At 40.5% G+C, this 13260-nt stretch overlaps 1 protein-coding gene across 1 annotated transcript in view; it reads left to right on the forward strand.

Moving 5' to 3' along the window:
• The window catches only part of SNAP91 (synaptosome associated protein 91), a 160743-nt gene that overhangs the window by 125696 nt on the left and 21787 nt on the right, over positions 1-13260 (forward strand). Inside the window, exon 21 of the mRNA XM_021715053.1 lies at positions 11544-11678. Coding sequence (XP_021570728.1) covers positions 11544-11678 — 135 coding nt within the window. The remainder of the gene's footprint in view (positions 1-11543; positions 11679-13260) is intronic.

Consider the following 13260-nt stretch of genomic DNA (forward strand, 5'->3'; position numbering starts at 1 on the left):
CCCGGGCGGGTCTCGAACCCACGGGCGCAGGCAATCCACTCACCTCAGCCTCCCAAAGGCACGGGATTACAGGCTGAGCCACCGAGCCCGGCTTGGATATGTTTTTATAAGTCACAGATACTGTTCATTGCAGGGCACATGATTTCTTTTTCTCTCAAGACATGAAATTGAACTTAAAAAGACATTGTAAAATAGAAGCTTGATTATTTCCCAGGGTTTTACGAAATTAGTCTTAAAATCACAGTTGTATACAAGCCACCCCTGTGGCTCCAAATATGCCCTACTTTCAGTTAGCATGTTTCTTTTTGTTTATTAAAGAGGTACTATGCTTATTAGCAATTTTTATCTTGTAATGCCTATGCCTATCTTTTTCTTTTTTTTAAAAGGAATTGGTGGCAAAATGTACCATGATGTTTGGCAGTTGGTTTTGTAATATATGAATCATCCTAGGAGAAACTGTTGTAGACTTCTACTACTGGGTCAAAGCTGCTATCACATATACCACTTTTTTTTTTTTCAACAAGTGAATCATCTTTCTTTGTGGGATCTCATGGGGTACTCCTAGTTCAACAGGTTCCAAGTATCAAATAGAATGGTATAATTTGTCTCGGATTATTGCTTATTGCCAAGATAGTATGGATAGAATAAAAGTAAACAGTTCAAAGACTCACAGACAGTAAAAGCCAAGTACTGGTCTTCCTTGGGAGCAGGACAAAGTGTATGTTTGATGGTAGCCAGACCTAGAAATTATTATTTTTATAAGCAAAGCATTTGCCAATTGTAAGACTACAGGAATAAGTTTAAGTTCAACTTATTAGTCAAACTCACAAGATGCTCTTGGCTTACCTCACTCTGATTTTACTTAGAAGGGTACATAATGGGAAGTATAGCAGTAGTTTCTTAGGGGATACACACACTTTTGAGGTCTCTCCACAGTCATTACAAGGGATACACTTTGGTCCTAATGGTGACAGAACTGATGAGAGCATGGGTCACGTCACCACAGGGAAGCCACCATGTCTGAAGTCCCTCAGCTTAAATACCTTGCTAGCTGTGATGTTGCTGTGAACTTTGGAAGCTTCAGTATGATGAAAGGCAGTGCACTGAACACACACCACACCTGGCTTCTTGGGGAAGAAACGGCTAGCTGGCTTTTTTTTCCTGGCCAAGATATTCTTCACAGCAACTTTAAATTGGCCACAGAGGCCGGGCTCAGGGCTCAGTCTGTAATCCCGCGCTTTGGGAGGCCGAGGTAAGTGGATTGCCTGAGCCCGCGGGTTTGAGACCCGCCTGGGCAACTTGGCGAGACCTCATTTCAACAGTAAACCAAAAAATTAGCCGGGCGTGGTAGCGCGTCTGCAGTTCCAGCTCCTTGGAAGGCTGAGGCGGAAGGATCGCCGGAGCCCAGCAGGTCGAGGCTGTGGTGGCCGGGAGTGGCCACTGCACTCCAGTCTGGGTGGCAGAGCAAGACTCCAACTCTAAATAAATAAATAAATAAATAAATAAATAAGCAAACCACAGAAACTTTCGAGCTCTTACTAAACCAATAAGCCTAATTCAGATTTCCAAGATTCAGCAATAAGATTTTAACATGCCAACATGACACAAAAATAGTTTTTTTTTATTTTTAATTTTTTTATTAAAAAAATGCAGTTCAGGGTTAGGTATACAAATGTTCGTTGTGCAGCCGCTCTTGTTGATGAGGTGTGCCCCTCCCTCCCCTGGCAGTTTCCCACTACTGCCAATCTCTTTCATATGGTATTATGATAATTGTTCAAGGTCTGCTTATGAGTGAGAACATATTATACTCTGTTTTTTGTTTCTGTGATAGATCAGTGAGTATGATCAACTCTAAATCCATCCAGGTTGGTACAAAGCCTATATGTTTGTCCTTCTTTATGGCTGCATAATATTCCATTGTATATATGTACCACATTTTTTTAATCCAGTCCAGCTTCGATGGGCAGCACGGTTGGTTCCATGTTTCTGCTATTGTGAAGAGACCTGCAACAAACGTACGTGTGCAGGTATCTTTGTTGAATGATTTTTGAGTTCCTCCGGGTGCATTCCCAATAGGGAGATTGCTGGGTCATATGGAAGGTCAATTTCCAGTTCTTTCAGAAATTGCCACACTGTCTTCCAAAGAGGTGGCACTGGTTTGCATTCCCACAAGCAGTGCAGAAGCGTTCCTTTTTCTCGACATCCTCACCAGTGTCTGTTGTTGTTTATTTCATTAATGATGGCCATTCTTACTAGGGTTAGGTGGTATCTCAGTGTGGTTTTGATTTGCCTTTCTCTGATGATGAGTGAGGCTGAGCACTTTTTCATGTGTCTGTTGGCTGCCCGTATATCTTCTTTTGAGAAGTGTCTGTTCATGTCTTTTGCCCACTTTGTAATGGGGCTGCTTGCTTTTTTCCTTTCGGCATGTTTGGGTTCCTTGTAGATCCTAGATGTTAGGCCTTTGTTAGATATACGGGTGGCAAGTATTTTTTCCCATTCTGTGGGCTGTCTCCCTGCTCTCTTGATGGTTTCTTTTGCTTTGCAGAACTCATTAATTTTTTTTTTTTTTTTGAGTTGGAGTCTCACTCTGTTGTCCAGACTAGAGTGCAGTGGCCACTCCTGGTCACCACAGCCTCGGCCTGCTGGGCTCCGGCGATCCTTCTGCCTCAGCCTTCCAAGTAGCCGGAATTACAGGCATGCGCTACCACGCCCGGCTAATTTTTGATTTATTATAGAGATGAGGTCTCGCCAAGTTGCCCAGGCAGGTCACGAACCTGCAGGCTCAAGCAGTCCACTCACCTCAGCCTCCCAAAGGCGCAGGATTACAGGCTGAGCCACCGAGCCCGGCTGAAGCTCATTAATTTGATGAGGTCCCTCTTGTCTGTCTTATTTCTTATGGTATGGGCACTTACGGTTCTGCTCAGGAATTGGTTGCCAGTTCCATTTTCCATAAGGGTGTCTCCTGCGTTTTCTAAAATTCTTACAGTTTGAGGTTTTACATTTGGGTCTTTGATCCTTTTAGAGTTAACTTTTGTGTATGGTGATAGATAGGGGTCCTGTTTCAATCTTCTGCATGTGGTCAGCCAGTTTTCCCAGCATCATTATACCGAATAGGTTCTTCTCTCCCCAGGGGTTCTTGTTGGAGGCTTTGTCAAAGATGAGTTGTTTGAGAAATTGAGGCTTTGCTTCCGGAATCTCCATCCCACTCCATTGGTCTATATGCCTGTTTTTGTACAATTACCAGGCTGTTTTGATTACTGTAGCCTTATAGTAAAGTCTGAAGTCTGGAAGTGTGATGTTTCCTGCTTTGTTTCTTTTGCTAAGGATTGTTTTGGCTCTTCGTGGTCATTAATGTTTCCATATGAATTTCTGTAGTGTCATTTCCAGGTCTGAGAAGAATGATGTTGCTAATTTAATGGGTATTGTGTTGAATCTGTAGATTGCCTTTGGTAGAATGGGCATCTTAACAATATTGATTCTTCCTATACATGAGCATGGAATAATTTTCCATTTGTGTGTGTCTTCTTGGATTTCTTTGAGCAGTGTTTTGTAGTTCTCATTGTAAAGGTCTTTCACTTCTCTAATTAGGAAGATGCCGAGGTATTTCATTTTTTTGTGGCTATTGTGAATGGGATTGTGCTTTTAATTTGGGTCTCTGCCTGCTTGTTGTTGGTGTATAAGAATGCAACTCTCTTTTGCACATTTATTTTGTACCCTGAGACTTTGCCAAAGTTCTTTATCAGTGCAAGCAGGTTACTGACAGATTCTTTTGGATTTTCGACGTATAGGATCACATCGTCAGCAAAGAGGGGTAACTTGGCTTCCTCTTTTCTGTTTGGATACCCCTGATTTCCTTCTTTTGTCTAATTGCCCTAGCTAGGACTTCCAGCACAATGTTGAACAAGAGGGGTGAGAGTGGGCAGCCTTGTCTTGTTCCAGTTTTCAGGAGAAATGTTTCCAGTTTCTGTCCATTTAGCAATATGTTAGCTGTGGGTTCATCGTAGGTGGCACTTACTATTTTGAGTTATGTTCCTTCTATACTTAGGTGTTTGAGGGTTTTTATCAAGAAGGGATTTTATCAAAAGCTTTTTCTGCATCTAATGATATCATTGTTTTTATGTTCCTGTTTTTATGTCTGTTGAGGTATTTAATTACACTTATGGTCTTGCAGATGTTGAAACAGCCCTGCATCCTGTGGATGAAGCCTGTTTGGTCATGGTGGATGATTTTTGAGATATGTTTTTGGATCCGATTTTCTAGAATCTTGTTCAGGATTTTTGCATCTATGTTCATAAGGGATATTGACCTGTAGTTCTCTTTTTTTTGTTGGATCTTTACCCGGTTTGGGTATCAGTGTGATGTTAGCTTCATTAAATGATTTGGGGTGAATTCCATCTTTCTCAGTTGCCTGGAATACTTTCAGTAGGATGATATCAGCTTCTCCTTGTACGTTTTAAAGAATTCTGCTGAAACGCCATCCGGTCCAGGGCTTTTTTTTGTAGGTAGTTTTCGTATGACAGAGTTAATTTCCTGGGTTGTTATTGGTCTATTTAGTGTCTCAATGTCTTCTTGTTTCAACCTGGGGAGGTTGTATGATATCAGAAAGTCCTCTATTTCATTTAGGTTATCAAGTTTGTTTCTATATAGATGTACACAAAATAGATAGTTTTAAATAGCTGTTTGGAGGATCACGACCTTGTCAATTATAAAAAGAGATTACTGATTACGAGCCTTTTGCTTTGAAGTTATAGTTAAGGTTGAAATGGCACATGAAATAAAATGTTCTGGCTTTTTGCAGATGTCTAAGAAGTCTTTGTTTCTTTCCTGGGTATCCCCTTCCCTGCCAGAGATTCCAAAGAGGGCCTTGAAGCCTACCTACCAGACGGGAACCTAGCAGAATGGTCAGCCCTGTTGACCGCTTCCAGTGCTGCAAGGCCATATTGTCTGCTCCAGTGTCCTCAGACCATTATAACCTTTCTGTGCTCTCCGAGGCTAGCACCTAAGATAATGCATTTCCCAAAGAGCCTGGGACACTAGAAACTAGAGCAGAGAGGCCAAAGTTTGTGGGAAAATGGAACATTCCCATCCAATTTCAAGTTAGTGATAGAGAAATTTGATCCTGGGGGATAAGCCAGGGTCTAAAACACATCTGAAACAGGAAGGGTTTTGTCACCTACTGTCAAGTATAGCAATATATACCTAGCCTCAACTGCACAGCTTAATATATGGACAGGTCCGGCAGGGAAAGTGTACCAAAAAAAGCAAGTTTGGTTACTTCACCAAAAAGAATCCTAAATTATTCAATTGTGTTGTCCATTCTGAAATCTTAGTAAAGTGGGGTAGAAAGGAGGAGAAAAATCAGTGATGAAAGTAACAATGTCGCCGGGCTCGGTGGCTCAGCTTGTCATCCCGCGCCTTTGGGAGGCTGAGGTGAGTGGATCGCCTGAGTCTGCAGGTTCGAGACCCGCCTGGGCAGGCAAGACCTCATCTCTACAATAAAATCAAAAAATTAACCAGGCATGGTAGCACGCACCTGTAATTCTGGCTACTCGGAAGGCTGAGGCGGAAGGATCGCCGGAGCCCAGCAGGTCAAGGCTGCGGTGGCCGGAAGCGGCCACTGCACTCCAGTCTGGGTGACAGAGTGAGACTCCAACTAAAAAAAAAAAGAAAGTAGCAATGTCATTTACGTAGGTCTTGTTTACTGTGCACTTTCCATTTTGTCTACTGCACCTTCTTGTGACTCTTTCTGTGATGGGGAAACTTGCATATAGTATTCACTTTCTTATTTCTCTTTGTTCTATTCAAATAAATGAAGATTTAATGTAAATAGGTGTAGAGGACTTTTATGCCTAGTTTGCTTTCAAGACAGTTCTTACGACTTAATTTATACATATATGAGTGTTTGGTTTATTTGGTGCAAGGCAAACTAACCCTTCACCTTACATGCTGATGTAAGAAATTCTAAATTACTGTTACTTTCTATAAGGCTTCATTTTGGGGGCCAGCTTTTCATACTTCCCATTGTTTTCTTATAGAAAACATTTATTATACTTGTTTGTGTACCAAAGCATCAGGAAGTCATGTTCTCACTAAAGAACATAATAGAATATTAATATAATTCTAGCTGATGAACTTAGAGCAACTTTCTTAGCCAAAAAGAAAAAAAAAATCCTACTAATAGACACAATTAAAATCACAGTCATATTTACATACATAATCTAGTTGACAATTTGACAGTTTCTGAATTTTCACATTATGCATATATTTTTGTTTGCTGTATATCAAATAGAAAACATGTTGGGGTGAAGCTTTGCACTTGTGTTATACTCGTGTCTGGGTTTATGTGAGGAGGGATCTGTCCATAGCCTATTGAAACAAGGAGGAGCAATTATTTTTAAAATAAATAAATGCTCCTAATCATAGATAACAAGCCCACGAGTGTGATCAGTTTCAAAGTGAACCTCCCATTTAAAAAGGGGTAGGGGAGAGGGAAAAGAAAGAGAAAGAGAATTATACAGAATTGTATTTTGTGAAGGACTCTGTAGAAGCTTGTATTCCTGGCTCTGTTCGTAAAAATAATTATTTTGTGAAAGAATAAAAACAGAAAATAACACAGAAGCACTGTAATAGGAGGTTTAGACTGTCCAAAAGAAACCTGAGTCATTAGACTAAGGGATCTCACCTCATAACTGACTAAGGTTAGATTTTTTTTTTTTTTTGAGGGAATACATTTATGGGGGGGGCAAAAAAAAAACCCAGAATTGTCTTTTGGAGGGCAGACCCCTTGTAGTACACGTCTCCCCCGCTAGGTAAGTGTTCTAGGAACCCAGCAACATCAGTGGACCAGCTAGAGTTGTTATGAGAAGGCACATTCAGCTTCAGTGAGTTTTTTTGTTGTTGTTGGTTGGTTTTGGTTTGGTTTTTTTTTTTTTAGATTCTTTCGACACATTTTCTCATTTCATGATGAGTAATTTACAAGCACACCTATCTCCACTGCACGGAGTGTTCAGCAGTTTTTGATCTGAAACAGCATGACCCCATGTCCCACCCTCCCTGTTCACCCGATCGCACCCTGAGTGACTTTCCCTGGATGAAAAAGTCCTCAAAGGGAAATGTTTTTCTGATGTGGAAGAGGTGAAACAAAAAACAGCAGAAGCACTAAAAGGCGTGAAAGTTGACTGTTTTGAGCACTGGGAAAAGTGCCTTGGTAGGTGTGTTGCATCAAACAGAGAGTACTTTGACGGTGACTGCAGTTTAAACATGTAAGAATAAATACACAATTTTTTCATATACAATAAATGTCATTTTCTGGGTCTCCCTGTATATATAAATCATAAAGGGGAAAGCGGGGGGGACAAAGAGGAAGGTGAACAGAGAATCTATAACAACAACAAATAATATTAATAATTATCTCCAAGCCATTGAGATTATTGTAGGATACATATATTTTCCATGTCAGATGGAGTCTAGCTGAAAACTTGAAAGTTAAGTTTATAACTAATAAAAAGAAGTACTACTTCAACACAGTGAAGAGTAAAACTCTTCTCAAGATATAGCAACTGAAAGGGTAGATATTTGAAAGATATAGACAGATTTCTGAATAACAAAGGTAAAAAATGGATTATCAAGGGCAGTGGGGTGTGTTGAAGGATATGCCTAACTTCTGAGGTTGGCATCAAACAGAGCAACCATGTTCTTCCATGATGGACACAATTTTGGGATAGATGCACCATAAATCTGTACTAGTAGGAGTATGCCACACCCTATCTTTAATTTCAAAGATGAGGGGTCAAAATGAACCTACCTTATAAGACTCTTTGTAGTTTTGCGTTCAGTCTTTTATCCACGTTAATCACAGAAGACTTTTTAGTAGAGCTATAGACGTCATTGAACCGAATTTAAAGTACAGATATGTTCCTTGTAGAGCAAAAACTAGCAATTTCCACTAAAGGGGAAGATCTACGGTGAATCGACTGATTCTTTCATCCTGTGCGGGAGTGTCTTTCTCAATAGTTTTAAAACTGTACTCCTCTGACCTAAGTGACATGATGTGTTATGGAGACTATGATAGCATGGTGAAGTTTGTTATATCTGTATCAACAGAACTTTGTTAAGTATGTAGTCTATTCCTCTTTAGAAAGGCACATTCATGAAAGACTAATCATTGGTGATCAAAGGCAGTGTGTCTGCAGGTGGTTGAGTACTTGAAGGTAGCTGGCTGTCCTGTTATAGTGTAGGACAGTTCAAATATGACTACAGGACAACAGGAAGCATACAGATTATTGCCTTGTTTCCAATTCCATCCCATAAAACGCTATTCTTAATATAAATTAGAGCCATAGAGAAAGAGTAGTGGTTTGGATTTTCCTATTATTTAACTCTATTGCAGGACTTTAAAACTTTCCAGTTACTTAACAGTTCCTCAAACTCTTCATTAATGTCTATAACTTTCCATTTTAATTCTTCACTTAGAGTACAGTAGTTTTTTGTTTCCTTTAAGATACTTAGTCATTTTGTATCACCTAATAGCTGTTTAATCTAGGTTTGTGAGGGCACCTACTTCATAAGGACTGAGTATAATGGGAGGAAGTCATCCTTCCAGATCGCTGTCAGGTTTATAAATGTATAGGAAGAGTACAAGTCCAGTGTTGCTGTTTTTGTTTTTTTGTTTTTTCTGGATGTGGCAGGGGTCCTAAAGTACAGTGGTAAAGAGCGCAGGCTCTGGAGAATTCCTTTATGAAAGCCTGGATCTTCCATTGACCATCATGTGACTTTGGGCAAATTATTTGATATCTCTGACCTCAGTTTTTTCATCTGTTGAACCTGCTTGTTGTGAGGATTGAATAAGTTAATGTGTGTTTGGGGTTAAAATTGCTGCTGACCAGAGTAGTCAGATATCATCAATTTACGTGATTCGTGTGGTTCAACCTAAAGAAGAAAGCTAAGAATGGTGCCTGGCACTTTGTGAGTCCCAAGCCAATGTTGGCTTTACCTTTCATTTTCTTAAAGAAAGCACTATATTTTTTTCAGTGAATAGTGTTATCTATTCACATATGATGTGATCTTGACATAAAGTAAAATTCAATAGCCCAAAGCTGAGAGCCCTGGGCAAATGCGCACTTTTCCCTCTAATTGTCTTAGCTAGGTGTGTTCATTTTTCTTTGAATTACTTCATCTAGCCATAGAGTGATGGGACTGAAGCAGAGAATCCCAGCGCTCTTTCCCATACTAGTATGCTATGATTCTGGAATAAATTGTCCTTTCCCTAGCCAAGTTTTGAAAAACTGAAGGTTACCTTGCCTTCACCTTCCCTTATAGCAAAAAGAGCCATATTACAGAACAATTGCCAGCATTCGCCACAGTCATATTCCAGTTTGAGGTATGGGATAGTTGTTTCTAATTTTTTATTTTTGAGTTAGAGTCTCACTCTGTCACCCAGGCTGGAGGGCAGTGGCACACTCCCGGTCACCACAGCTTCGAACTGCTGGGCTCAGCCGATCCTTCCGCCTCAGCCTTCCAAGTAGCTGGAACTAAAGGCACCAGCCACCACGCCCAGCTTATTTTTTGATTTATTGTAGAGACCAAGTCTTGCCAAGTTGCCCGGGCTGGTTTCGAATCCCGGGTCTCAGGCAGTTCTCTTGCCTCAGCCTCCCAAAGTGCTGGGATTATGGGCATGAGCCACCACACCCTGCCTAGATTATGCATTAACACAGTTGCCAATCTCCCTAAAATCAGAATGATCACATCCGTAAAAATAACTACTTTTAGTCTGTCTTTGCTTCATACTGACTTTAGTTCTCACTGATTTAGAGATTGTCTTTTCTTCAATAAAGTCACATGCTTATGTCATTCAAATACTAAAAGCATGAAAAGTAGCACCATGAACTATAAAGGTCATCTAATACATAACAATTTTTCCAAATTGTGATTTTTTTCGTACATATACAAGGAAAACCTAAACCCATGTCACTGTCCGTTTCCAGGAATAACATGGCTTGAACAACATTGCCACCTGCTTTAGGAAACAGTGACTGGAGACTTTTAGTTGAAGTCAGTTTTCAAATTATAAATTGGCTTTATGCAATATATACTAAAGGGTGTTTCTGAAACATTCTTTGTTTTTGCAAGCAGTTTGTGAAGCACTGTGGCTAGATTTGAAAGAATATATACCTGAACTGTGTGTAAGAAAGACTTCTGGTGGTAATAAATCACTGTATAAGAGAGCATCCTCCAGAGTCTTGTTAAGAAATCTCCTCCTTCACAGGTAGCATTTTTTCAATAGAAGGAATACGAAGTGATCTCTGCTTCTGTTTGTGTCTGTTGATTAAGAGAGATTTTGCCTCCAGCCTTCAAAGGATAAATACTTAATTTGAGGTTTGATTACTTAACAGTAGTCTTTGATTTCTGCTCCCTTTTTATATTCAAAACTACTCTCCACCCAGTAAACATGAATTTGGTGTTCTAGGCACCTATGTTGGATATTGGTGGAAAAGACAAAAGAGAAGACTCAGTTTCCGGCTCGAAAGACCTGGGGTTGTAGTGGGGGTGGCAGGATAAACACTTGTGCTGGAAGTAGGCTAGGGCTATGCACGGGATGCTGAGGACACCTGCTGTGTGTGTAGGGATGTGGGGGGGGTCAGCTAGTAGCTGTGGGTTGGGGTTAGGGTTCACGAGCAAGGAGGTCCTCACAGAGCCGGCATCTGGCCCAGCGAGCAGTGGGTCCCAGCCTCAGCCTCGTCTGCAGGGATCACACTGGGGGCGGGGCCGGTGGGCAGAGACAGAAGGACCTGATCGCTGTCCACAGGCGTTTGCATTGCCTGTCTTGGTGTCTGAAAGCTACAGGGAGCCAGCAACAGCGTCTAGAGAAGGAATTTGGTCACCGTTTTCTTCTCAGAAAGATCCCTCTGTCAGCACTGCAGGGACTAGATCGGAGGAGGTCCTGTCTAGAGGCAGGACCCCCGTTCCTCCGCACACCCCTTTACTCAGCGACTGTTGAGGAATCCCAAGGGCAGTGTTGGGGGCCTCTGCGCTGGTGGTAGTAGCAAGGCGGCTGAAACATGTATGAAAGATACTCAGGAGGATGTGATACATATTTTCCTAATTCATGTTGTATTGTAATACTGAGCCAGTGTTTACAACTAAAAAAGTTCTAACTACCTAGCATTGGGATTTGATGAAACGTAACATTTCAGCATAATGAAGATAATTAATTATCTGAATTTGAACCCTAGTGATACTGCCTTGGCGTCTGTTTTCCATCATAATAACAGATTTGGTTGCCATAAGTTCTCTTAATAAGGGTATATATTCTTGTGTGCTGTCTTATTTCCAGTTAAATTAAAGCTTTCGTTAACACATGACAGATATCAGGAAACTGTACTTTTAAAATGCGTTTTAAAAATGAACTTCCCCGGTTGTATTTACTGCTCATCAGCACACATTGTTTTTGTCTTTCCGGATCTGTTTCTAACTTTGTTTTATGGCCTTTACCCAAAACCTTTGGTTGTTTTTGCTGATGTGTTTTCTGGAACTTTTTTATTCAGGATTCGGGGGTTCTTTCATGGCCCCCGCTCCATCCCCGGTGACCCCAGCCCAGAACAACCTGCTCCAGCCCAATTTTGAGGCAGCTTTTGGAACAGCGCCTTCAACTTCCAGCAGCAGCTCCTTTGACCCATCAGGTGAGGCAGTGACCTTCATTCTTTTCACTTGTCCGGATACTATAATTCACTGCCTGAGGTCAGTGTGCTGTCAGGAAATTTACGATGAATTGTATGATAACCTGGTTTTTAAAATTTAATGAATCTCTCCTTCTGTAACTTAAATAAAAATGTCCAGAATGTGTTGGTGTCTTTAAGAATAACCTGCAATCCTTTCTGTGTTTCTGTTTTCAGTTTTTAGCAGAACCCTAACTCAACACTCACACCATTTATTTGCATGAGCTTCCGTGCACATGGTTTAGAGGTGGTTAAGGGAAAACAAGCGCTTTGCGCTAACCCTTGCACAGTGTCTGACTGTGTGGACACGCCCACCGCTGTTGCTTACACCTTCTGAAGCCTGCATGGGCCTCAGTTTTACGAAGCGGAGACACAAATAGTATCCTTTGCCTGCCTTTAGCCTTTCATCACTGCGGTCATTTTGTTTGTGTTCTCTTCCATTCTACTCTTCCCATGCTGGGTCCTTACTACAAACTTTCAATTGGTGAGTTTTTGGTGATTAAATGTGTTTCAGAAGCACCCTAAAGATGTCCCATGCCTGACAATTTGGTTGCCTCTATTGCCAGTGCCGAGTTGAATGCTGTCCTTTTTCACCTTAGAAATTGCTGTATAGTAGTGCTTGTGGTAGAGATGCATAGTTTTTATAAAAATGTAACCACATGATTTCTGACATAGATAAGATATTAATCAGCAATATCTTATGCAAATACTGAGAGTCTGCATTTTGAATGGTTGTTCTGTGTTCTAGTAACTGGACAAACTGTCATTTATATCAGATGGTGAGCAGGGACCGTCAATGATTTCGGATCAGCCATTTGATTCCTAATACTTAAAATAGTGTTTAATTTAAATATGCTCTTAAAGTTAGAACCAGAAGTGATTGTTATAATGAGAGAGGAAAAATCACAATTGTTTATCATTAACAGCTTTTCAGGTGCTGACCATTAGGTCAGATTTGGTTTTGACACTAATTTCGTAGCAAATTAGGAGATGCCATCTTCTTTTCTCATTTCAGAATTATTTTAAAAGTAACCATCGTAGGTTTTCATAGTAAATCATTTAGGTTTGCTATAAATCACTAGCATTTTGAGTAAAAAGTGTTTTAGTGATTGTTTTTAATAAGAGTAACAATGGCTACTACTTATTTGGGTACCTCTATAGAGCAAGTATTATAAAAAACACATATCAGCTAATTTGATCTTTACAACCAAGCCATATATTAGTGGTACCTTCCCCATTTACAGATGAGAAAACTAAAAACGTCAGAGAGTAACTTTCTCAAAAGTTACACAGCTAGTGAGGCACACAGCTGAACTGAAGCCCAATTCTGGCTGCAGAGTCTGTGGTCTTTTCTGTACATTATGCAGATTTGTTTCCATCTTTGTTCGTGTTCATTAGTATTTCCATGCTTTATGAATAGACATGTGTAGACATGTTCTTCTTGGTGTTACAATCACAAAAAGTGTGAATGACATGGCTTCTTTTATAAAATTGTATTTTCACGTGTTTCCATAGTGTTTCAAAAGACAGTTTCGCTTTAGTTTTG

Source organism: Carlito syrichta, unplaced genomic scaffold (genome assembly GCF_000164805.1).
Source record: "Carlito syrichta isolate Samal-C Ts95f unplaced genomic scaffold, Tarsius_syrichta-2.0.1 Scaffold306592, whole genome shotgun sequence".
Classification (NCBI taxonomy): Eukaryota; Metazoa; Chordata; class Mammalia; order Primates; family Tarsiidae; genus Carlito; species Carlito syrichta.